This window comes from Zalophus californianus, chromosome 9 (genome assembly GCF_009762305.2).
Source record: "Zalophus californianus isolate mZalCal1 chromosome 9, mZalCal1.pri.v2, whole genome shotgun sequence".
Lineage (NCBI taxonomy): Eukaryota > Metazoa > Chordata > Mammalia > Carnivora > Otariidae > Zalophus > Zalophus californianus.
This window is the reverse complement of record NC_045603.1, coordinates 8,235,650-8,262,405: the sequence shown is the minus strand read 5'-3', so window position 1 is coordinate 8,262,405 and position 26,756 is coordinate 8,235,650. Positions and strand designations below refer to the sequence as shown.

Below are 26,756 nucleotides of genomic sequence, written 5' to 3'. Positions count from 1 at the left end.
GGCTTGAACTCATGACCCCAAGACCAAGAGTCACATGCTCCACTGCTCTGCCTGAGCCAGCCAGGCACCCCCAGAATTTATTCACCTTATACCTGGAAGTTTATACCCTTTGGCCACTTTCATCTGTTCCCTGCACCTCCCCCCCACCCCCGCCGCCCTCTGAAACCTCCAATGTGCTCTCTGTTTCTATGAGTTCAAATTTGTTTAGGTTCCACATGGAAGTGAGAGCATATGGTATTTGTCATTCTCCATCTGACTTCTTTCCCTTAGCATAATGCCCTCACATTTCATCCATGTTGTCAAAAACAGCAGGATTCCCTTCTTTTTTATGGCTGAATAACATTCCATTGTGTACGATCCCATTTCTTTATTTCCTACATTTTCTTCATCCATTCATCTGCGGACAGACACTTTGATTGTTTCTCTGTCTCGGCTATTGTAAATAATGCTGCAATAAATATGGGGGTGCAAGGACTTCTTTGGGACAGTGATTTTATTTCCCTTGGATGTATACCCAGAAGTGGGATTGCTGGAACAGGTGGTAGGTCAATTTTTTTTTTTAAGGGACTTCTATATTGTTTTTCCATTGTGCTCAGACCAATTTATATTCCCAACAGTGCACCAGGGTCCCCTTTCCTCCACATCCTCACAGACACTTACTTCCCTCTTAAGGCTGCTTTTACTGCATCCCATAAGTTGTGGTATGTTGTGCTTTCATTTTTCCTCGTCTTAACAGGTCTTTAAATTTCCCTTTTGATTTCTTTTTTGACCCATTGGTTGTTCAGGGGCGTGCTGTTTCATTTCTGCTTTATTTGTGAATTTTCCAGCTTTCCTCCTGTTATGGATTTCCTGTTTCATACAACTGTGGTCAGAAAAAGATACTTAGGGGTGCCTGGTTGGCTCAGTCAGTGGAGCATGTGACTCTTGATCTCGGGGTTAAGTTCAAGCCCCACGTTGAGTGTAAAGCTTACTTTAAAAAAAAAAAAGATGCTTAATAAATTTCTATCTTCTTGACTTCGTTGAGATTTGTTGTGTGACCTAATATTTGAACTATCCCAGAAAATGTTCCATATGTACTTGAGAAGAGTGTGTATTCTGCTCTTGTTGGATAGAATGATTGTGTATCTTTGTTAGGTCTGTTTGTTCAAATCCACTGTTTCCTTATTGATTCTTTCTCTGGATGGTCTATCCATTGTTGAGAGTGGGGGGATTAAAGTCCCCAACTTTTAATGTATTGCTGCTTATTTCTTCTTTTTGTTCTATTAGTCTTTGCTTTATATATTTAGGTTCTCTGATGTTGGGCGCATAAATATTTACAACTGTTATATCTTCCTGATGATTTGACCCCTTTATTATTATACTGACATTCTTTGTCTCTTGCGATCATTTTAGCTTAAAGTCTATTTTGTCTGACATAAATTTAGCTACCCCTGCTTTCTTCTGGTTATCATTTGCTTGGAAATGTCTTTTCTCATCTCTTCACTCTCACTTTACTTGCATCCTTTTATTTATTTATTTATTTATTTATTTATTTATTTATTTATTAAAGCAGGCTCCACACCCAGCATGGAGCCGAACACGGGGCTTGAACTCACAACCTGAGATCAAGACCTGAGATCATGAGTTGGATGCTTAACTGACTGATCTACCCAGGCGACCCTATGCATCTTTAAACCTGAGGTAAGTCTCTTGCAGCATATCATTGTGTTAACCTTAAAATAAAATAAAAACTGACACTTATTTTACCAGCAAAAAATATTTTTGGGGGGGGGGAATAAAAGAGAATTGCAATCAGGGAGCAAAAAGCTGTGGCAAAACTGTAGGCAAGTCTGGAGAGCAAAAGGAGAGGTTATGCTTTTTATGGGGAAAAGAGATAAATTGGGAAGACTGTTATAAACCAAAAGTCCATTGGAATAAACTGGGAGTTCAAAGTGTAGCGGCTCCTCGTTGGCTGAGCTGTTGTGTGGGGGGAGTGTTGGGAGGTGGGAACAAGGAAAGTGTTTCTTTCTCCAGCTGGGATAATAAAGTAGTAACCACATGCAAGGTCAAGTCCATGCAAGGTCCAGTCCATCTGCAATTGACTACAAAGTGGTAGTGTGTGAGAGCTCCCCCTGCCAAAACCTCCCCACTCCACCAGAGGTTTCCTGTAATTAATTTTGGATCTTGTTTTTTTTTTTTTTTAATCCATTCAGCCATTCTGTGTCTTTTGGAGAATTTAATCCACTTATATTTAAAAATGATATGATTTTGATAATTATAGAATTATAATTCTAGATATGTATAATATCGACATAGATATGATATATATACTATAATATATAGATACCTATATATCTATATAAATATAATAATCTATATAACTATAGAATTATATATAGAATATATAATTATAGAATTATAGCATTTTTATAATTATAACAATTTTTTAAAGATTTTTATTTATTCATTTGACAGAGAGAGACACAGCGAGAGAGGGAACGCAAGCAGGGGGAGTGGGAGAGGGAGAAGCAGTCCTCCGGCAGAGCACGGAGCCCGATGTGGGGCTCGATCCCAGGACCGTGGGATCACGACCCGAGCCGAAGGCAGACACTTAATGACTGAGCCACCCAGGCGCCCCTAATTATAACAATTTTTAAATTACTGGTAATTATCGATAAGTGTGTGGCCTTACGAGTGCCATTTTATTACTTATTTCTGACTGTTCCGTAGATCCTTTGTTCCTTTGCTTTCCCTTTGGCTAACTTCCTTTGTGATTTGATGACTTTGGGTGGCAATATGCTTTGACTCTTTTATAATAATCTTTAATGTGTCTACTACAGGTTTTTCTTTTGTAGTTACCATGAGGCTTACATAAATATTTTATAGTTATAACATCCTATTTTAAGCTGATAGCAATGTACTTTGATAGCATACAGAAATTTTATACTTTTACTTCTCTTCCCTTTGCATTTTAGGTTATTGATGCTTAACTCTCTTAATCTACATGTTCTCCCTCCAGGGAGAAGGGTAGAGTGGACTTTATGGTTGCCTCCCAGCCCTCAATTCCCTCCCTAAAGTGTTTGTTCTAAGCCCATCACAGTCCAGTCCCGGGTCTCCTGGCAGTTGCTGGTTTAGGAATGGGGCAGTTACCCAATCCTGGTCAATGAGACACAATAGAGCTCCGCTGGGTGGGGTGAGGTGGGATGGGATGGGGTAGGGAAAGGTTTTCTTGTGTGTAAGAGAGAGACTGACCATGTTTCCGTCTACCTGAAACAGATCGATCACCAGTGTCCCCGTTGCCAGGAGGTGGCACACATAATGTCAGGTGGGTGTATTTTGCCAGCCCAGTAAACCTTCTGGAAAATAATCCACACCTATTCCTCAGAAATCCTCAGTCCGTGTGATTTCAGTGGGTTTGAGCACTCCTCTCTCCTTCAAGGAGGCCACACAATCAAACTCCGACCAAAGTACTCATACCCCTGGGATAGAGATACTACCCAGCCAGGCCAAGTGGAGGGCTTCCTGGGACTTTTGCTGTGGTCACCGGGGAAAGATGCTCTCTCTTCTCCTCTAACTTCATAAGCTCTGAAGACAATGCAGGTTTGGTGCTGCCAGGGGCATCTTGCTGTCAGGTGGCAAGAGAAAACTTGGGGAGAAAGCCCAGGAATGACAAGCAGGAGCAAAAGGTGGAGAAGAAAGACAGAAGCAGGCTCTTCAGGCCAGCATTCGCACCTCTGTATGGAGCTTGAAGACCTCAGCATTTGGAGGCAAACCACAAAGTGGGGAGAGAGAAGGACTCCAGCAATTAGCTGGAGTTCTATTTGTGTTCCGTGTTGGCAGAACAGGCTATACTGCTTTCTCTCCCTACCAAAGTTCCAGCTCACTAAAACAGTGCTCTGAAGTAATTTTTCACATGCCTGTATGTGCTGCCGTCCTACGGACTCTTTTTTTTTTTTTTTTTTTTAAGTAGGCTCCATGCTGCGGGTCTTGAACTCGTGCCCCTGAGATCAAGACCGGAGCTGAGATCAAGAGTCGGACACTTAACCCACCGAGCCACCCGGGCGCCCCAACCGACTCATTCTTAAGTTGGTTATTTTTTTTCTTGCTTGAATGGACAGCAGTACTCAATGCCCCACTGCCCATAAGTCTTAGAAAAGTAGAGTGTGGTAAAAACCAGCAGCGGCAAAGACACTGATCAGAGTCAGGCTAAGTGATTACCGTCCACTGACGGCAGCAGCTCCCTACGGGTGAACGTGAACCTCATGATAGCAGTAATAAAACGGGCACTTTGCAAGAAACTCACAGTAGAGAGAGGCAGGGCAACCTGGCGGAAGGACAGGCCTGGTTTCAAAGCCTGGCTCTGCCGTGCTAGCTGGGTGACCTTAGGTAATTTACTGGATGTCCCTGAGTTTTGATCTTGTCATGAGCAAATTAGGTATAACATTCCCTTTGTAACTAATCTTCGGCCCCAGCCCTGCTATGAGGCTCAGCTTTCTTGGACACCAAGAGAGAGCAGAAGTTCTCTCTCAAGTGCCCCCTCACTCCCAGCTCTGTTGGGGGCCACCCTGTGCTCTGGTGCAAGTCAGGACCTGGACTCTTGGGCCTGGTCCCCTCAATGCGTGTTGCCTCCTTCACAGAGGCCCCAGGCCAGAGGTGTTTCTCTCTCACCTTGTGTCTGTTTCCCCACACTACAGAGAATATGGAGAACTGGAAACTGTGGTCTAAATCTGGTGGTAATGAGCATGTGACCTTGAGCCAGTGACTTTAACAGAACTTTTGCAACCAGGGAGTGATAATGTCTTCCAGTGGTTATAAGATGCACCAAGAAAGAAAACACACCAACTGCATTATGACAACACCTCTGACCAAAAGTCTTGGGACAAACCATTAAGCAGTCACAGCGACTCGTTGCTTTGAAATTCCTCTCATCGCTTCGGTGAGATTCACAATTTTGCCTGCCTTCAGTTGCATTGCTTGATGCAATGCAAAAGATTGAGCCAATCTTTTCACCCATATCTTAGGAACAAAATGTAACACAACGTCTGCTCCTGGTTTGCCTTCCTGTCTCAGGTTCTGCAAAGCACTTGCTGTTGCTTTGTAAGAAGAGAGCAGTCATTCCTCCAAAGAGAAAACTAGGTCTCACTGATATCAATTTCACCCCCTGTTGCTCCCATATCCCTGGCTTTTGCTGCACATAATCCCCTTTCATCTGAATGCTAAATCACAACATGATTCTTTCTGAATACATTTGAAACAGCACTAAATTCAGTGCATGCAGTACCAACAGTACATTTAACTCAGCTGGGGTGAAAACACTACGAACAGCTGCGCTCAGTTTCTCAAATTCGTGAACAACGATGGCTCCATCAGAATGCTACCACTGGTTGTAAGATACACTCCTAACATCAGAGATGTTAAAATGTGTGTGTGGGGGGGGAGTATGTCTTAGAAGTAGTTAGATATGGTAATAAATATTAGTATTGATTAGTGGCAAGTGGCAAAATACTCAAAGCAGACTGACTTGAGCAAAGGGGTATACTGATCCACAGAAGTTCAAAAGTCCATTATTCCAGCTTCAGGTATGGCTAGATCCAGGACTCCAAGAGATCATCAGGACTCAGTTTCCTCACCATTTCTCTCTCTTCTACAAGCATGGCTTCGGCCTCGGGTTTCACATGGTATCAAGCGGGAGCCAGCAGCTCTAACCCCCACATCCTCTCTGGTTTAGAGTTCAGCGAAAAGGAATGAGTATCTTCATCCCAAAATTTTTTTTCCATTTTTTAAAAAGTAAGCTCTACATTCAACTGGGGCTTGAACTCACCACCCCCAAGATCAAGAGTCCCATGCTCTGCAACTGAATCAGCCAGTTGTCCCTCCATCCCAGACTTTTCAACCTGAGTCTCAATGCCTCTCATTGGCTCTGACAGGTCACATGCCCAGCCCTGGAACAATGAGCATGGTTACCAGGTCGGTTACTACACCCCAGCTCTGAGGTGCCTCGTTGAGAGCCGGTGGGTTACTGGGTCTCCAGAAGGGAAGGGAACAAGGAGAATGGACATGGGGCAGCCAAAACAGTAGATGTGATTTCTGGGTGGGCTGTGGGGAATTAGGTGAGATTAGCTGTGAGCATTAGCCCAATGCCTGGCCCAGGGTGAGCCTCTCCCGAGAGCAATGGGGCCTGCCCCTCTGGCTGCTGTGTGTGGCTGGAAAGGGCCCACCGGCTGCATCTGAGTCAGCCTTGCGCAGACTCCCTCCCGCGCCAGCCTGACATGCACTGACTCAGCTCCTATGTGAGCTGGATGCTGCCTGGAAAGTTAATAAGCCTTTGAGGCAAGACGTTCCTCTGGTGACATGGGCTGGTGCCACGAGTGGGTGGGAATGAATGAGGAAGAGTGGGAACACCGTGGTTCCCAGAGCATTTATGAAGTTAAGAAAGCATGAGGGAAAAGTCAAGAGCAGCGACCAGAAAAGGTCGCCCAGCGAGGCTGTAGGTGCTTTCTGCAATGGGTTTCTCTCTGCCCAGTGCCCCGGCGGGTGAGCTCAGAGCTGCCACTGGCCCTCACTGCCATCACTTCCGCCAGGGAGGGTGGTCTGGTGGCTGGCACGGCCATTTTGTTCAGGCTCCCCTCCAGCTCTGCCCGTCTCTCTGTTTCAAACCCAAGTTGCAAGAAGCAGGACAGGGGGAGTCTATCTCTTTGTCACGAGGGGGGTAGGGGAGGAATCAAGCAGGGAGACCCAGTTAGGAGGGGACCCCGGGGGTGGGGAAATGAGGAGAGAGGGAGACGCAAGAAGGCAGGCACAGTGCAGAATCTCACGGTGCGCTATTTACAACCTCTCTGAAGCTGGATGTTCAACCCTGAGCACCTGCTCTCTGCCCAGTCCCCCGGCAGGCGGTGTGGACACAGAAATAAATGGGACGTCCCCTGCCTTCAGGAAGTGCAGAGTCTAGCCTAGGAGACAATGAGAAACCCCTTAGTTACAGAGGAATGTGAGGGCAGGAGTTTGTGCAAGGAAAATATCCTTGAGGGAGGAGCTGCCAGGCGGGGAGTCTCAGGTCATTCCAGCCTGGGCCTGGTCCAGAGGGCTGGGGGTGGGCTCTGGACACAGCTGTGGGGTGCAGTCGTCCCCCTTCCCTTTCCTGCTTCAGGCTTTGGCTGCCGGCGTATGGGGGTCGTAGCCTCCTTGTCAAGGAGGCTCCTGTCAGCCAAGAGCAATTCTCCGCCCAAGGGGACAGCTGGGGTAGCTGTGAGTCATTGGAGCCAACACTCGTAGCAGCTGGGGGGTGGGTGCACCGGTCTGAAGAGCTACCCGGGAGGGCACCACCAGCATTCGCTGCAGTGTGTGCCCGGCTGGATGTTGGGTGGGGGACAGGGTAGGGAGCAGAGGGAGGGAAGTGCCCAGAGAAACATCCAAGGGGTCAGTGTGTGCAGAGGTTGTAGGAGCAAGCAGTGCTTTCTGGAAACACTAAGATCCTTGAATAAGACACTGGGCATAGAGTGGAAATTGGAGGTGGTGGGAGATGAGTCCTGATAGGTGGGCAGAGGCCAGATCATGAAGCAAACTGTGGGCCATAAGAAAAGATTAAGGATTAAAGTTCTTTTAAAAAGAAATGGATTCTAGGGGCGCCTGGGTGGCTCAGTCAGTTGGCCGACTGCCTTTGGCTCAGGTCATGATCTCAGGGTCCTGGGGTCAGGCCCCGAGTCAGGCTCCCTCCTCAGCAGGGAACCTGCTTTTCCTTCTCCCTCTGCCTGCTGCTCTGCCTACTTGTGCTCTCTCTGTCAAATAAATAAAGAAAAGAAAAGAAAAGAAAAAGAAATGGATTCTCATTCCACCCCACCTCTGTCCTTTCTGCGAACACTTCCTCACTGTCACGGGGCACATCAGCCCAGCCCCGTTCAGTTGCGTGAAATCAGGACCGAGATGGTTGGGAGGATGGCCAGGGAGGGCCCACCTCCAAGGTGTTGCGGCCAGATGAAAGCAAAGTTGTTTTCTCAACGGCCTTCTGGAAGTAGAAAGAATGTGTCATCACCAGGGAGTGCCATGGGGGAAGGAGTGGAGAATTTGGAGTCAGAAAAGCAGAGGGCCTAGGCTTGGGGCCCAGCTCCACCGTGCCCGCTGGAAGGCCTGGGAAAGTCACCCAACTCTCTGAGCCTCTGTTTCCACATCTGTTCCACTGGGGATCACATCTGTTCCACTGGATTAGCAAAGACAAGGCACGTGTGTTTAAAAAAAGGGGGGGAGGGGCGCCTGTGTGGCTCAGCCGGTTAAGCATCTGCCTTCGGCTCAGGTCATGATCCCAGGGTCCTGGGATGGAGCCCTACCTCGGGCTCCCTGCTCTGTGGGGAGCCTGCTTCTGCCTCTGCCCCTCTCCCTGCCTGTGTTCCCTCTCTCGCTGTCTCTCTCTCTCTGTCAAAATAAAAAAATAAAATATTAAAAAAAAAGCTGTTTAATGTTAATTACTCTAATTTTTGCCTCAAAAAATATATCGATACAACCCCCAGCAAGGAGAATCCCGAGGCAGGCGCATTTTACCCCAGTTAGCATTTGGCACCAAGCGGGTCGGGGACTTACTGGATGACACAGCACGGCCGCCGCAGAGCCAAAGTGAAAACGCACCCAAATCACCGCCTCCAGTGGCGTCAGCAGAAGCGGCTGTGACCCAGCTTCACACCGCAGTTCCCATGCCAGAGGCCTGCCCAGAAAGTCCCTTTGGGTACAGAGAGCGCGCGCGGTTGCCAGCGGTTCCCCTCCTCTACATGGTTGGCAAGATGTCGCCGGATGAGGTTCCCAGGAGACAGGGCATGAAGGAAGTTGAGGAGTAGACACTTTTCCTGAGGACTAGGGCCCTGTGTATTTCTCAGGGCTTCCTACACCCGAACCCCCACCCTTTTAAAAACAGATTTATTGAGATATAATTCACATCCCATGAAATACATCCTTTTCAAGGGTACAATTCAATATGTAGTTAGTTAGGTTTTTTAAAATTTTTTAATTTTTTTTTTTTTTAGTAGGCTACACGCCCAACGTGGAGCCCAACACGGGCCTGAACTCACGACCCTGGAGACCAAGACCAGAGCAGGTATCAAGAGCTGGATGCTTGGCCCCTGGGTGGCTCAGTTGGTTAAGCGGCTGCCTTCAGCTCAGGTCATGATCCTGGAGTTCTGGGATCGAGTCCCACATCGGGCTCCCTGCTCAGCGGGGACTCTGCTTCTCCCTCTGACTCTCCCCCCTCTCATGTGCTCTCTCTCTCTCTCTCTCATTCTCTCTCTCAAATAAATAAATAAAATTTTAAAAAAAGAGTTGGATGCTTAATTGACTGAATCACCCAGGCTCCCCCTTAGTTTTTTTTTTTTTTTGACACAACCGACTGAGCCACCCAGGCGCCCAGTTAGTTATTTTTTTTTAAAGATTTTATTTATTTATTTGAGAGAGAGAGAGAATGAGAGATGGCACGAGAGGGAAGAGGGTCAGAGGGAGAAGCAGACTCCCTGCCTAGCAGGGAGCCTGATGTGGGACTCGATCCCAGGACTCCAGGATCGTGACCTGAGCTGAAGGCAGTCGCTTAACCGACTGAGCCACCCAGGCGCCCCCCAGTTAGTTATTTTTTAAAGTAAGCTCTACGCCCAGTGTGGGGCCTGAACTCACGACCCTGAGATCAAGTGTCACATGCTGTACGGGCTGAGCCAGCCAGGTGCCCCCCAATAATTTTTAGAATATTCAGTGGTGCAAATATCACCACAACTAATTTTAGAATATTTTCATCACCTCACAAAAGGACTCCTACCGATTAGTGGCCACTCCTTTTCCCCCACCCCTACCTTCCTCCTCCCCTAGGCAATCACTAATCTACTTTATATCTCTATAGATTTGCCGTTTTCTGGGCGTTTCACGCACAGTCATAAGATGTGTAGTCTTTCTGATTGGCTTCTTTCATTTTGCATAACAATTTCGAGGTTTATTCATGTCGTAGCATAAATCAGTACTTCAGTCTTTTTTTTTAAGATTTTATTTATTTATTTATTTATTTATTTATTTATTGGAGAGAGAGAGTGCGCCAGTAGGGGGAGACAGAAGGACAAGCAGGCTCCTCACTGAGCGTGGAGCCTGATGCGGGGCTCTATCTCACGACACTGAGACTACAACCCTGAGATCACAACCTGAGCGGAAATCAAGAGTGGGACCCCTAACCAAGTGAGCCACCCAGGTGCCCCATTACTTCATTCTTTTTTATGGCTGAAAATAATTGTAGGGATATACCACATTTTATTTATTCAATCAGTTTATGGACATTTCAGTTGTTTCCAATTATTGGCTATTATGAATAACGCTGTCATGAACATTCGTGTACGGCTTTTTGTATGAACATGTTTTCGTTTCTCTTGGGTATAGACCCAGGAGTGGAACTGCTGGGTCACATGGTAACTCTATGTTTAACATTTTAAAGAAAAGTTAAACTGCTTTCCAAGGTGGCTGTGCTACTTTATATTTCCACCAACAACGTGTGAGGATTTCAATTTTTCCACATCCTTGCCAACACTATTATCTCTCATTTCCTATTTATTTATTTGAGAGACAGCGTGCGCAGGGGGTAGGGGCAGAGGGAGAGAGAGTCCTAAGTGGACTCACCACCAAGCGCCGAGCTTGATGTGAGGCTCGATCTCATGACCCTGAGATCAGGATCCGAGCCAAAACCAAGAGTCGGTCACTTTTCTTTTTTAAAGATTTTTTATTTATTTTTTTAACAGAGAGGGAACACAAGCAGGGAGAGTGGGAGAGGGAGAAGCAGGCTTCCTGCCGAGCGGGGAGCCTGATGTGGGACTCAATCCCAGGGCCCTGGGATCATGACCTGAGCCGAGGGCAGATGCTTAACGACTGAGCCACCCAGGCGCCCCAAGAGTTGGCCACTTAACTAACTGAGCCACCCAGGCACCCCTTATCTGTCATTTCTATTATAACTATCCTAGTGGGTGTGAAATGGTATCTCATTGCAGTTTTTTTTTTAATTGTGGTAATACATATATGTACATATAGATAACATGATATTTATCATGTTAACTATTTGTAAGTATACACATCAGTGGCATTAAATACATTCCTCATTGTGGTTTTAATTTGTATTTCTCTAATAGCTAAAGGTGTTGAGCATTGTTTCATATGCCTATTGACTGTTTATCTGGAGAAATGTATATTCAGATTCCTGCTCATTTTTCAGTTGGATTATTTGTCTTTTTATTACTGAGTTGTAGGAGTTCTTATAATCTAAATTCAATTCTCCTATCAGATAGATGATTTGCAAAATTTTTCTCCCATTCTGTGGTTTGCCTTTTCACGTTCTTGATGATATCCTTTGAAGCACCGAAGTTTCAAATTCTGGTGAAGTCTAATTTATCTATTTTTTCTTCTGCTTTGCTTTTGGTGTCATGTCTCAGAAGACTTTGTCTAACCCAAGGTCATGAAGATTTACCCCTATATTTTCTTCTAAGAGCTTTATAGTTTTAGTTCTTTCTATTAGGTCTATGATCCATTTTGAGTTAATTTTTGTATATGGTAGGCGTCCAACTTCATTTTGTGTGTGTGTGTGTGGATATCCAGTTGTCCCAGTGTCATTTATCGAAAAGACTACCTTCTCCCTCACTGAATTGTCTTGGCACCCATGTCAAATATCACACAGCCCCTTTTTAAGGAAAGTAGGCCTTAAGCAGTCCTTTGTAACGTACTTGTGCAACTCTTAAATGACTGGCAGATGAAGCCAGCTTCCTTGCCCCTGCTCACAGGCATCTCCGATCAGTGCTTGTGTTCTGAGGTGACTTGGTGTCTCAATACTTGATACGGGAAAAAAAAATTAGATTCTCTCTTGGATAGCACAAGGGCTGGGTGCCCAGAAGAAGATCTGTTCTTCCAAAGATGTTACATGGCTGCCCCCAGGCCTCCATGTGGCCTGATGTCTTGGAATCCCTGGGGCCCAAAGTAGTGGTGTTGTTTTTAGCTTTCCCATGTTTTATTAAGAAAAAATATTTAGGAGAACCTGGGTGGCACAGTCGATTAAGTGTCTGACTCTTGATTTCGCTTCAGGTCGTGATCTCGGGGTCATGAGATCGAGCCCAGCATCAGGCTCCCCGCTCAGCAGGGAATCTGCTTGAGATTCTCTCTCCCTCTCCCTCTGCCCCCTCCAGTTTGTGCTCATGGTCTCTCAGATACATAAATTAATCTTAAAAAAAAGAAAAAATATTTAACTGAACATGCAAAAGAGCTGCAAGTTAACAAGACTATGATTTATGGTAGGCTTTTGCAATCCTATAAAAACTCTTAAACTGATTTACTGCCTGAAACACCCTTTTTTTCTTTTAACTGTTTAACATATTTTTAAATTGTGGTAAAATATACACAATGTAAATTTTACTTTAACTGTTTTTAAACGTTCAGTGGCATTAAATACAGTTACATGGTTATGCAACCATCACCACCTCCATCTACAGGATTTTTTTCATTATCCCAAACTAAAGCTCTGTCCCCATTGAATAATAATTCCCCATTCTCCACTCTCCCAGCCCCTGGTAAATTCCATTCTACTTTCTGTCTCTATGAATTTGACTACCTTGGGTACCTCACAGAAGTGGGATTATACATTATTTGTCCTTTTGTGTCTGGTTATTTTACTTAGGATAATGTCTTCAAGGTTCATCCATGATGTAGACATGTCAGAGTTTCATGCAAGTATTTTTACTTCAGCTCCGTTCTCTTGCTCCCTTGCGATTTCCATGGATCCTTAGGATGAATCTCTCTGTCCCTGAAGGTGATCTTTGTCTTTCTCACAATCAGAAAGAGGCTGACTGTGGCCTCTGGGTTACCTCACAGCAGAGAGATGCCCACTGCCTGCTCACAGGCGTGACCATTGCTGCCAGGTTGGCCAGGAAGCACTGGGGCTGAATGGAGCCTTGGGGAAGGGGAGCATGGCCAACAGTGCTTGTGCTCGCCTCCCCTCTGCCCACCTCCATTCTCGGGGATTCCCACATATGCTCCTCTATTAGCCATTTAGTCATCCAACATTTTTTGAATACCTATTATGTGCCTGGCATTGTGCTAGGCACAGGAGATACAGGGAGGAATAAGACAGACATGGGCTCTGCCTTCACGGAATTTATAATCTAGTGAGTGGAAGACATTCAATAATTAACTATGCAAATAAATAAATGTATGACTACAATTGTGGTGAGTGCAATGAAGGAAAAGTGGAGGGTATAATGTAAATGTCTAAACGGCGGGCATCAGCCTGGAGTGGGAGACGTGGGGTGTACTCAGAATCCGTTGACTGACATGGCCACTGTGTCTGACACTAGAGTAAGAATCACAGTCCCTGTGCTCAAGGCACACCAGTCCAAAAGGGGTCCAACCGAGAGGTCCAACCCCTTGGTTTTGTGATCCTAGGACCACTTTGTTCCCTCCCCTCTGGGGAATCACTATCCCTTTTCCAACTGTGTGTCTCTGGGGGCCCCTCTTTTATGGTAATGGATGTCAGGTAAACTGTTCTTTACTTTGAAGGGAAAATCATGACATGTTCAGAACACTGGACCCCAAAACTTTTACTGAGATGTCAGGCCTTTGTCTTTTCATGGGATTTATATCACCTGGGGCATCTGATCCTTTCTGCTCTCTAGGCCCCAGGAGCAGTGTGTCATCAACATAACGGAATAGCATAATGTCCTGTGTAATGTTTAAGTGTTCAAAGTCTGAGAATTGGACAAAAGAGACACTGAAGGGGCATCTGGCTGGCTCAATCAGTAGAGCATGTGACTCTTGGTCTCGGGGTTGTAAGTTCAAGCCCCACATTGGGTGTAGAGATTACCTAAGACTAAAATCTTAGGGGCGCCTGGGTGGCTCACTCAGTTAAGCATCTGACTTTGGCTCAGATCATGATCCCAGGGTCCTGGGATTGAGCCCCATGTCCAGTTTCCCACTCAGCGGGGAGTCAGCTTCTCCCTCTCCCTCTGCCCCTCTCCCCATTTGTGTTCTTTCTCTCAAATAAATAAAATCTTTAAACACCACCACCAACAACAACAAACAGGGGCACCTGGGTGGCTCAGTCGGTTAAGTTTCTGCCTTCTGCTCAGGTCATGATCTCAGGGTCCTGGGATCAAGACCCGCATCGGGCTCCCTGCTCCGCGGAGAGCCTGCTTCTCCTTCTCCTCCCTGCTCGTGCTCCCTCTCATCTCTCTCTCTCTTTCTCTGTCTCTCAGATAAATAAATAAAATCTTTAAAAACAAACAAACAAACAAACAAAAAAGTAAAATCTTACAAAAAGAGACAGAGACAGAGACAGACAATGAGGTCCAAGGCAGGATGGTGAAGGTTCACTGATGAGCCTGTCAAATAAAAGCAGGATTCTGATCATTTCTGTCTTTTGGAATAGAGAAAAATGCATTTGCCAGATCAATCACTGCACACCAGGTGTCAGGACTGTCTTTATTTTCTCCAGCAATGATACCACATCTGAAATAGCAGCTGCAATCCGAGTCACCCTGTAATTAAGTCTATGGTAATCCACTGTCATTCTCCAAGGCCCATCTGCTTCTTCACTGGCCAAACTGAGAGTCAAGTGGGAGTGTGATAAAATCACCACCCCCGCATCTTTTAAAGGCCTTGATGATATTATTAATCTCCCCAATTCCCCAAGTGGTGCACCTATTGCTTTTGGGGCTTATAACTTGGTAAGGAGGGATTTCCATTTGATTTTTCTCATCATCAAATCCCTTCCTCTGCCAATCCAAGAGCCAATTCTGCCAAATGGCTGGAGATATTCTATTCCAGCTATATAATTAAGGGCAGGGAGATCCACACGGCCTATTGTGAAGTCTTTCTAGTCAAACTACCAATTATTTGACCCAGCTCAACTTCCACTCTGGCCAGTAGAGCCTAATGGAGTTCCGGGTCCCCAAGAATTGATATGAGCTCAGGGCCTGATTATCACCAGAAGATCTGAGTATTAATTTTTCCATTGTGCGCAGTCTACTGACTGGTGGATGGCTTCAGATCCCTCTGGGAAGGCTGGAGGCAGACCCACAGCACATACTTGTCATGCTACTTGTCATGTTACTGCAACATCCCTTCCTGGGAGTATGCATTCCAGCTTCCACTTCTTCCAAGGGTCTGGGTCAGTGACTAACTCAGGCTAGGGAGTTGGGTCAGAGACTGCGCTGTCAATCCTGGTGGCTGAAGTCAGACTTCTGTCTACTGAACCAGAAGTTCTCTTTAGACACACAAATCAAACAGAAACTTAGTGGGTAAACTGCTCATATGTTTTGGTGTTAGAGACTCCATGATTGATTTGCCATGTCAGTCTCTGCAGTTCAGACATCCTGGTAACTCCACTGGCTCTGTCCATTGCAGTAACCCTGCTCACTGTCCTCTGGAAATTAAGTGCTGCTACTTGATTTCTATAGCCCCAGGGTCTGCATCCCCACTGAAATAAGGACGCCCACCTCAACTGCTGCTTTTCTCACCAGCAGCTGTGTAGAGGTGCTGGTACTTCTCCTTCCAAAGCATTTCTCAAGGCCTGGGTTTTCCGGCAATCAACTTCTGGGTAAGCCCCCCATATGTCATGTCCATTACTTTCTGTTAGGGGGTTAACTTTATTTTGAAAGCAATTGGGAGCCACTAATGTGTTTTCACCAGTGGAGTATGGTGATGAAATTTACATCCTAACAAGAATACTCCTGCTGTCTGGTGGCAAGGTTAGAGGAAGAGGCAAGGCAGGAGTGAGGGGAACTGGGGTGACCCCAGTAAGCCTTCAAAACATGCGGATGGCAGCCACACCCTGGAAAGTACAGGACAGGGGATATTGGCACTGGGGGAGTCAGGGAGGTACCCCAAACCCTTGGGGTGTCCCGGGTAGGGCATGGTGAGTGGGGACACGTGGATGAGAGAAAAAAGGATTTATTCTTGTGTGTAGACTTGATCTTCTTCATGACTACGCCTGGGCAGGGCTGAGCAACAGCTCAGAGCCAGATGGCTGAGAGGAGAGTAGGTCAAAAAATCTGTTCAGCATGGCCTTGTTTGGGGTTTTTGGTGACACTGACTGGAAAGCTCTGAATCCCAGCATCTGGCTTTGGGGTAAGCTGTGGCCTTTGGAGTCAGCCTCGACTCTCTTGCTTGCACCAGGCCCAACTTAGCAGGGGGATGAGTGTGGTTCAGCTGACGGTGTTTGGCCCCTTCGGGGTCAGCCTCAGCTTTCCAGCAGGGTTCCCACTCTTCTTTGAGTGGTTCCTGGCCACTCAACTGGGCAGGGTGCTGGACAAGGGCCCTGCCGTTTCTACCCAACATGGGACTGCTGTACCTGGAGCTTCCCAAAGGGCTGTCAAGCCCTTGTCGGGCCTGCCTCACAATCTGTGTCTCCCCTTCCCAATGCACATCCCTTTCTCCCTTCCCAGGGGTCATCTCGCAGTAAACATTTGACACCCCACCTCCATCCTGGAGTCGGCTGCCTGATGACCCAACCTGTGGAACTCCACTTCTTCACCTAACCAAAGAGGAGAATTAAATACCTCCTTGTTTCAAGGATTGATAACAAAACGATGGATATTAAATACCTTGTCTCAGCTCCAATGCCTCTCCCTGGGGCAGTGGGCTTTCTATTTGCCCCTTCAAAGCTACTCTCCACCCCTATCCACCCCGCCCTGGGCATCCACAGGCAGAGATCAGTGAGGTCAGGTTATTTCTTCCTCTGGCTCCTTCTTTGCCGAGTCGCTGTGGGTTGGTGGCCTCCTTAACTGAAGGCCACAGCCCTTCAGACAGCTCTCACCGACAAGTGCTCCCTGTCTCTTGGCCTCCGGGCTGAAGGGCGGTCATGGCCGCTGCTGCTTCCCTGGTGCACTCCTCCACCATCCCTTCTCATTTCCCTTAACCTCGGTAAACAGTCCCTTTATTAAATGCTCCTCGACTTCCCTATGTGAGTTTGTTCTGGATTTTCCCTATACCCTGATTGATCCATCAATGAGGATACTTTAAGGGCTGCAAGTTCTAGAAATGGCTGCAAGTGCTCCAGGTGTCATGTCCATGCACAGCAAAGGTCCAGAGGAGGCACAGTGGACCCTCTCTTCCTGTGTCCTCTTTGTAAGAAGAAGAAACTCTGCCAAATGCCTCTCACCTTGACACTCCTCACCCTGACCGTTGGTAGGAATGGGCCACACACCTTAGCCTTGGGTTCCCAGAAAACAGAGCCAGGGACGAAGTATGAGTTTGGGTGTTTTACTGGCAAGTGTGATTCTAGGAATCAGAAGTGAGGACAGAGGAGCACAGCAGGGGAGCAGAGAGCACCGTGTAAGGATGTCGAGTTGGCCACCACTACAAGCCACCAGTTGCCCTATCCCACGGGACTGCTGAGAAGCCATATGAAGTGTGTCTCAGGACCATACGTCCTGGCAAGAAAGGAGAAAAGCATCTTTTTATGGCTTCCACCCCCCCACCCTCCATTGGTTAAAGGGTCACCCTAAGGAGTGTTACCTCTCCCTACACTTCAGGGTTGCTCATGCACATGCACACTTTCATGGGTCCCCACATTCTAAGTTATGCAAGCAACACAGAGGATCCAGGACAGAGGGTAAAAGGCACATAGTGCAGGCCTGATCCACAGCACCATCAAGTCACACCTGTACCTGTTACCTGTACATGAAGATGGTCAGGGACCATACAAAGTGGGTCACTGAAGCAATGGATGGAATATAAACTAAGTGTGGCTAAGAGGGTTTGAAGAGGTGCACATGGGCAACCAGTAGACATGCTCACTCCTAAAATGGTCACTGGCAAGGGGAATGAGATTGCTGTGACTGGTTTAAGTTAATCATTTGTGATGAATGGATGCTCAGGATTCCACCCAAATGCCTCCACAAAGAAATCGCCCTTACCTCTCCTCTGTAAAGGACCCTAGTCACTAAAGAACCCATCACTCCCAGCACCCCCTTCATTCCCTTGGTGACATCTACCACAATGAGTAATCAGCCTGCATAGCTCCCACTGTGGATTGACCAGCTCAGTGTTCACACACACCCCCAACCCCAGCGTGTGAAAGCTGGAAAGATAAAAACCTGCCCTTGCTGCTTGGTCATGGTTTAAATTCCTCCAATCAGGCATAGTCATTTTGCTAGGGCAGATGGTGGAAGGGATGGCAGATTTTGGAGCCATGCCTTTTTACAAACACTTAAATCCCTTCATGATGAAGTTACTTGGACTCATCTGGATCTCAACCATGAAAAGGACATCTTGTTTACTTATTAGCTTGCTCGTTATTATCTGCCTCTCCCCACTTAAATTGAAGCTCATTGATACCAGGCACTTGTTTGTTTTTCTTTACTGTATGGACAGTACCTGCTACATAGCAGGAGCTCGAGAATGATTTGTTGGATGGAATGATTTGTTGGATGGATGGATAGATGGATGGATGGATGGGTGGATGGATAGATGGATGAAGGTGGGAAGACCGTGCCATGTGGAAGAAGAGGAAATAGTGGGTCATGATGCTCATTTTCCCCACCCAGTAAGTTTTGGAATGCCCCAGGGCCAAGTCCTCACTACTCTTCTGTACTCACCTGCACTCCCTGGGTGAGCTCATCCAGAGTCATCAGTCTAATGTTATATCTCCAGGCATGACCTCTCCCTTGAATTTCTGACTCCAGTCTGACTACCACCCAAATTTTCCATTCAGATGTTAATAGGCATTTTGAATAATGGATCCAAAACAGAACTCTTAATTTCTCCTCCAAATCTTCTCTTCTCACAGACTTCCTTATCTCAGTAAATGACAGCTGCATTCTTTCAGTTGTTTGGGCGTCAAAGCTGGGCATCACCCCAATGCCTCTTTCTCTCGCACATGTCACATCCAATTCTTCAGCAAATCCTCTGGGCTCTACATTATGTATAGAAACCCACCATTTCTCCCCCACCTCCACCTTCCTGATCTAGGACACCATCCTCTTCCAACTGGATTATTGCAGAAGCCTTTTATATTGGATGCCTCTGGTGACTCACATCACATATCCCCTGGTCACCTCTGACTTCACTTCCAACTGCAGTGGACAGTCGTATATGAGCTCAGCTGATCCGGTGCATACAGTGTCTTGCCTCCAGTGCACACCTCGTACCTGTTTGCCTTCTGCCCTGGATTTCAATGCTGTCAGAGTCCTTTTGGTTCCAGCACAAGATCTACTTGCTTCTTGCCTCGAGTGTGAGCTGCACATCTCTTTGCTCTCTGCCCCATCAACGCTTGATGCTATAGGAGCCTGCTTTATCCATGCACCCCAAAGTGCAGAGTTAACACCCCAGGGGCAACCTTCAACCAGTGGGGGACAGGGTAACTGGATAAACGTTCCTGCTTCCCGTACTTCAGGCAGATAATTCTGGGAAACTGTGCACTTTTCAAGGAGGCTGGTAAACTCAAGCTCCTGCCCACAGCAGTGACATAACTAATGTACCCTTAGGTTGGCTTTTTCTCCTTTACCGTCTCATTGTCCCACGCCCTCATGCCTGCTTCTTGGGTCATCTCTCAGAAAAGCTCATGTGCACATAAGTCCTTTTCTCAGTCTCTGCTTTCAAGGGAACCCAAGCTAAAATAACGTTTCAATTGCTATCCAGCAGCAGACTGATCCTTTTATTATTTTTTAAACTTACTTATTTATTTTAGAGAAAGCAGGAGTGGGAGGGGCGGAGGGAGAGGGAGAGAAAATCTCAAGCAGCCTCCATACTGAGTGCAGAGCCCAATGAGGGGCTTGATCTCATGACCCTGAGATCATGACCTGAGCTGAAACCAAGAGTTGGACGCTCAACCAACCGTGCCATCCAGGTGTCCCCAGACTGATCCTTTTAAAACATGTCTGATCATGTCTCTCCTGAGCAGAAAACTCTCTGGTGACCCCATTTCACCTAAAAGAAAAGCCGAAGTCCTTACAATGGCTGACAAGGCCTAACAGAATCTGCCCTTCCTACTGTTTCCTCTCTGAGGTCATCTGCTAATCTTCCTTTGCTCTACGATAGCCAGTATTATCATTCTTTGCTCTACTATAGTTCTTCAAAGATACTCAGCACACTCCTGCCGCAGGGCCTTTGCACTGGCTATTCTTACTGCCTGAAAAGTTCTTCTTTCAGCTATTTCCAAGCACGCTTCTTTACTTCCTTCAGGACTCTTCTTAAAACACTTCCCAGAGAGGCCTTCCTACGTAAAATAGCAACCTGCACCTCCCCTAGCATTCCTTGGCCCCCTCCCCCTGCTTCATTTCTCATAGCACTGATCACCAACCTCAGAAATTGTCTTTTTAATTTTTTTGTATATTTTCTATACCCCCCCACCTCACCCCAACTTGAATGTAATCTCCATGAGAACAGGGACTTGGGGACTTTATTTTTTATTCATTTATCTATTTTTAAGTAGGTTCCATGCCCAGTGTGGGACTTGAACTCACAACCCTGAGATCAAGACCTGAGCTGAGATCAAGAGTCAGATGCTTAACCCACTGAGCCACCCAAAAAACCCTATTGGTTTTTGTCACTACAGAACCTAGAACAGTGCTTGGCAAGTGGTAAGTGCTCAATAAATATTTGTTGGATGAAACTCATTCATAAATAAGACTGAAGAAGCAAGTAGGGATCAGACTGTGGTGACCCTGAAGCCCCTGTTCTGGAGTCTGGCAGTAAGTGTGGTGGCAGTTCTTGGCTGTGAGGACACTGGAGGCTGGTGGCAGGACACCTTGGCCAAGAATTCACTTAAGGTTTTGCCCTCTAACACTGTTCCTAGTTGACAACCTTTTTTGGGGTGGGGGCTATGCTCTGAAATTTGTCTCAAGAAGTCCCAGGTAAAACCTGGAAGACCTCAGAGCATTTAGAAAAATAAAATCTCTGTAAGCTTGGACCTCAATTCTGTGCAGAATGTAGTTTGTCCCCTGCTGGTCCCTAAGACCCTGGCCATCACCAGCATAGAGTGACCTGTGCCACCTCTGAGTGCTGGTCAGCAGCTCAGTTGCCAACAAGGAGGCTTCTGGTGGTCGCTGGTGGTCTAGCCAGGGAGCTAGCTGGAATCCAGCAGGGCACTGGGAAGGAGCTGAGGGTGGCCTGGTGCTGTAGGTCTGAGCTTGCCATCTCCAAGATCTGTGAAGAGTCCCCTCTGGCCCCTGCCACTTGGCCCAGCCACCCTCATCTGGGGTTAGGGACTAGGCCAGGCTCATTCTGTCCTCCGGAGGAGAATTCTCTCATTTGTCTTCGCAGGGATCTGGGTCCTCACATGCAGCAAGCTCCTGCAAGCACAGGAGACACGGCCCCACGAGCACATGGGAAGGGAAGGAAGCCCCCTCCTCCCTGATGGGGTTGCCTGAGCCCCGGCCCTTCCTGGCTTCCCCGAGGCTCCGCAGGCAGTCAGAAGCGGGGAGCTGCTGCTCGGGACTGAAGAGGTTAATGTGCATCTGCTTCCGAATGTTAATGTGCATAGGTGATGTCAGTGGGAGCCGGGGAAGGAGGGAGTGGGGAGAGAAGCGGGGCTTGGAGGCGGAAGACGCTGCCAGACCGCCTGGAAGACCCCCTTCCGGACTGCGGGGCTCGTGCTCTGGGACGGACGGGCGGGCGGCGCTGCCGCAGCCTGCGTGGGTGGACGGGCGAGCAGGCGACGGGCAGCGGCAGGATGGACCTGGAAGCCTCGCTGCTGCCCACTGGTCCCAATGCCAGCAACACCTCGGATGGCCCCGATAACCTCACCGCGGCCGGTGAGTAGTGCTGGAGGGGAGTCCTCCTTCCTCTGCGCTGGGGGTGGGAAATGGGAAGGTTTCACCTCTGAGCCAAACTGCTCCGGAAACTTTAGTACAGTTCTTGGGCTTGAGACCTGCGGTCGGCTTTGCCCGGAGGGGAAGGGGAGAAGGGGGCGGGGCAGGCAGGGGCAGCAGGGGCAGGGGCAGAGAAGAGGGCAAAGGCACGTTCAGAAGCGGCCCGCCAGTGAGGGAGACAGGGGAAGACTCACCCATGAGTTCCAAATGCTTTGCAGAAAAAAATTCCAGGCTGGAAAAGCAAGCAAAACAAGCCAGAGGATGGTATGTGAGGAGACAGCTGGAAGCTCACTCATTCACCGATCCCCTTGTCTTTTTACTGAAACTGCAGTAATGGGATCTGAAACATCCTTCCCGACCCCTGGGAAAGGCCCTGGAAAGGGCTAACTCACAGAGCCATGAGGGGATTAACTTTCCTGGTGAATGAAGCTTCCTGACATTTCCAGAGCCAAAATGCCCTGAAATTCTAGCTCTGAAGGAGAGGAAGGAAAAAGAGGAAAGGCTTGTGTGCAGAAAATTCTCAGGCAGCTAGGCTGCAACACACAGCTTCAGTCTCTGCTCACTTGGGAAGCCCAGGCTCAGAAGATATAGACCAAGGAATTCCCTGATAGGAACCCAGGAGAAGGGAGGGCTGCGGGCCTGATGGGCAAAAGCCTCGCTTCACAAGACAGTAGCCCACAGATATGCCTAGGAATCAGTGCACAGCCTCCAACTAGCGATTTCTAAAATGAGATGATCAGGGCTGCAAACAGTAAACACATGAATGCGCCCATCCATACATGTGCTTGCTCACCCACATGTGTGCACATGCATGTGTGCACGCATGTGTACTTGTGTGCACCCGCCCACCCCCCCCACACACACTTTCATGTCCTTCTGGCTATGTTGACTGACGAGGTTTCCTGGTGAAGCCTACGGGCCCACAGAATAATTCTCTGCAGACAGCGGTGGTTCCTGATTCTGTGCCTTCTGAGGAAATGCAGGCAGTAAAGGACTGGGTCCTTCAACTAACAGGTGGTGTGGGAGAAATCTGGTAGGATTAGCCAGGGAACCGGTGGAGGAGGGCAAGGGGAAGGATTAGCCACAGTGTGGGGGGGGGAGAATGGTAGGAAAGGATTCCAGCTGGATGGTGAGCCCTGAGCTGAAATGGAAAGAAGATAAAGAGGTAGGCAAGCACGTCATCACTGGAGGCTGAGCACGCCGGGAGGATGTCAGCCCTTGGAGAGGAGTCCATGTCAAACGGTCAACATTTGCTCCTTTTGTCCCCAGGGCCACCTCCTCGCACAGGGAGTGTCTCCTACATCAACATCATCATGCCTTCTGTGTTCGGCACCATCTGCCTCCTGGGCATCATCGGGAACTCCACGGTCATCTTCGCGGTGGTGAAGAAGTCCAAACTGCACTGGTGCAGCAATGTCCCCGACATCTTCATCATCAACCTCTCGGTGGTGGACCTCCTTTTTCTCCTGGGCATGCCCTTCATGATCCACCAGCTCATGGGCAACGGTGTCTGGCACTTTGGGGAGACCATGTGCACACTTATCACGGCCATGGACGCCAACAGTCAGTTCACCAGCACCTACATCCTGACTGCCATGGCCATTGACCGCTATTTGGCCACTGTCCACCCCATCTCCTCCACCAAGTTCCGGAAGCCCTCTGTGGCCACCCTGGTGATCTGCCTCCTGTGGGCCCTCTCCTTCATCAGCATCACCCCCGTGTGGCTCTACGCTAGGCTTATCCCCTTCCCAGGGGGCACGGTGGGCTGCGGCATCCGCCTGCCCAACCCAGACACTGACCTTTACTGGTTCACCCTGTACCAGTTCTTCCTGGCCTTTGCCCTGCCCTTCGTAGTCATCACAGCCGCGTATGTGAGGATCCTGCAGCGCATGATGTCCTCGGTAGCTCCGGCCTCTCAACGCAGCATCCGGCTGCGGACAAAGAGGGTGACTCGCACGGCCATCGCCATCTGCCTGGTCTTCTTTGTGTGCTGGGCTCCCTACTATGTGCTACAGCTGACCCAGCTGTCCATCAGCCGCCCAACACTCACCTTTGTCTACCTATACAACGCAGCCATCAGCTTGGGCTACGCTAACAGCTGCCTCAACCCCTTTGTGTACATCGTGCTCTGTGAGACATTCCGCAAACGCCTGGTCCTGTCAGTGAAGCCTGCCGCCCAGGGGCAGCTTCGAGCCGTCAGCAATGCCCAGACAGCCGACGAGGAGAGGACAGAAAGCAAGGGCACCTGACCCTTCCCCTGCCACCCCGGGCACCTCCAAGTCAGGACAGCATAGCAGACCAATGAGGAGAGACCTGAGAAGAACAAAAGACCCCTCTGCGAGAATGCAGGGAGGCTGGGTGGTGAGGGGTTGTGGCAACCAAAAACATTCCACAGGGTCCACAAATTGCTGGGGAGGCTGGGAGCCAGATTTGGGGGCTTCAAGCATCAGAAGTCCCCTTGGGAGAGTAGGAAGAGACCTTTGGATTGAACAGAAACTGAGCAAGAAGAAAATTTTGGTTTAAATGTTCACTTGAGCCCTACATCTCTTAGCTCCCACATGTCTTTTTCTCAACTGCCGGTTTATTTGAAATCTGGGAAGGCCCTACTTCAGGGTGTGAGTGGTGGGGCCCTACTACAGGGTCCTGGGGAGATGGGAAAGCGGTATGTCCTCAACGTTCTTTCCCATCTCTCATTGGTGAGATGGAGGGCAGCCTTTCTCCCAAGCTGGAGGATGATAAGAAATGAAGCAGGCCATCTCTCTGTGTTCCAGCGTCCTGTCAATCTGCCTGTATCTCTAGGGGATGCATGCTTATTTTTGGGGGGGGGGTCAGTGCCCTGAGCCCACAGGAGTAAAAACCCAATTTGTAGGAGATCCACTTATGGAGAATGACAAGGCTACCTGAGTGGGTATGGGTAGAAGTCTTGAAATTAAGAAAAATGGGCAGGAGCAAGGGGGCTTTTGCAGCTGTGGGGACATTGTCGTCATTAGGCACATTTGTTAATCACCAGATCCAGAGTGGGTGCCCGTCAGTGCCCTGCATGTGCAAGGGTCATTGTGATGCCTAGTGTGTTGGCATCATCTTTTTGCTCCAGCCCTTCCTCTCCAAAATAAAAAATGAATAAAGGAAAATCTCTACCCACATCTCTTTGGATGCTCCTGCAGAATTGCTTGGGCTTGGGGGTGGGGGTGGGTGGCGGAAAAGGGAAAGAGGGGTCACTTGGCTGTGGAATCTAGACCTTGGTCAAGCTGCATCTTAGGAAGCAAGAAGCAGGGGATCTAAACCCACAGGAAGGATTCAGCCCCACAAACGGAATTACTTTGGATTCCTTAGATTGCAGTTCTGCTGCTGGCCTTGTGCTCAGGACTCAGCTTCCTGTCTTCTGCTCAAAAGCACTTGGTTGTCATCGGTGCTGGCCCCTCAGGCCCCAAATCCCACCCGTCACCTCCCCCGCTGAGTCACCAGTCACACTCCTGGCTTCTGGGGCAGCCTGAGCCTGCCTCCTGCTGCAGCCAAGATCTGATGTTGAGCAGGAAGATTACAGATGGGCCGCTGGGCGGCAGCCAAGGCTGCTGCTTCTCAAGCTTCTTCACGGAGAGGAGCTGGGGGGGGGGGGCGGGGGACGGACCAGGAGTCCAGGGGCAAACCGCTCAGCAGACGTTGAGACAGTGGCAACAAATCGTGAGCTCCCAACTTGTTCAGATGCATCCGTAAAGCAGGTGCATCAGCTCAGCCTTTTCTTGCTGGCTATTTTTCATTGCAGAGTTGCAGCAGATAGCCTGCTTAGCAAACTTCAGGTCCCGACCAGCTTTTTTTTTCTTTAAGATTTTATTTGAGAGAGAGAGAGAGAGAGAGAGAGAGGTGGGAGGGGCAGAGCGAGAGGGAGAAAGAGTCTTAAGTAGATTCCACACTGAGCGCGGAGCCTGACGCGGGATTCAAGCCCATAACCCAGAGATCATGACCTGAGCTGAAACCAAGAGTCAGTAGCCCAATGGACTGTGCCACCCAGGCACCCCTGGACAGTCCTTTATATCATAATCATTAGCTGTAGTATTTTGGGGCTTGTGTTCCCCTCCACCTCTATAGGGGCGTGGGAGAGCCAAGAAGCTGACAGTTTTCCCTAACAGTGGTGTCTCTAGCTGCCACAGGTAAGCTCCCAACCTATTTCAGATGCACATTCAACAAAAGAAAAAAGATTCTTAGGGAAGCCTTGAGGCAACTCCTACCCACTGGTTCCAGAAAAGGAGGTTTTCCTGCATGTGGTTTGCCTGTGAAAGGCTTCTGTCCACCCCTCTCCCCTCCAAGGAGGAGTCTGGGAGATGAAATAGGCCAGGTGGCCTCTCCCAGGAAATGCAGGTGATGGGCTAAGGAGGGCCCAGCAACACTCCTTCCTTCAGCTCTCAACCCCAGTTGAAAACTGACATTGAAGCAAAGTAGGTTGAGACAGAAAGTGAGTGGGTGGAAATGTAAACAGAAGGGAGGGGAGAGGATTGGGGGAGAGTTGAAGTCAGGAGGAACCTGGGGGGATGCAGAAGGAAGGGAGGCAGGGAGATTAGAACGGGGGTAGGGGAACTGTGCCAGCACATCCTTCCCCAGCCCAACTGTGCAGGTGCCACTAGATAAGAATAAGCACAAGCATGAGCAGAGGGAAGGGGTGGGTTGCTGGCAGGACTGTCATCATGACATCACTGGTGGGAATGGTGGGCTGAGGGTAGGGCTGGTCGCAGGTCTGAGGAATGAGTGGAATTTTCCTTTCCTCCTCATTCAATCTGGAGCTATGAATAGCCCCAACCTCAGGGAACTGCGGGGGCCACTGAGAGGTACAGAGTCCAAGAAGTGGGTGAAGAGCACAAAATTGATCTCTTTGCTCCTTTTCCCCTTTCCATACCTAATAAATACCGTCTCTCTCCTTGGGGCCCATCGCACCATCTCCCCAAACCCAGTGAGTGCTTCCTACATTGCTCCTTCATCTACTCCCCAGAAAAT

General features: G+C 48.4%; 1 protein-coding gene across 1 annotated transcript; it reads left to right on the top strand.

Moving 5' to 3' along the window:
• The first annotated feature begins 21,042 nt into the window (after positions 1-21,042).
• On the top strand, positions 21,043-24,900 carry MCHR1 (melanin concentrating hormone receptor 1). The gene is made up of 2 exons (XM_027591846.2): positions 21,043-21,713; positions 23,040-24,900. The coding sequence occupies exons 1-2, from the start codon at positions 21,446-21,448 to the stop codon at positions 24,017-24,019; spliced, it is 1,248 nt and encodes a 415-aa protein (XP_027447647.1). The 5' UTR covers positions 21,043-21,445; the 3' UTR covers positions 24,020-24,900.
• The last annotated feature ends 1,856 nt before the right edge of the window (positions 24,901-26,756 follow it).

Coding starts and splice junctions, on each gene's coding strand:
- MCHR1 (XM_027591846.2), top strand. CDS start 21,446: ATGTCAGTGGGAGCCGGGGAAGGAGGGAGTGGGGAGAGAAGCGGGGCT. Junction 21,714..23,039: donor CGATAACCTCACCGCGGCCG/GTGAGTAGTGCT, acceptor TTTTGTCCCCAG/GGCCACCTCCTCGCACAGGG.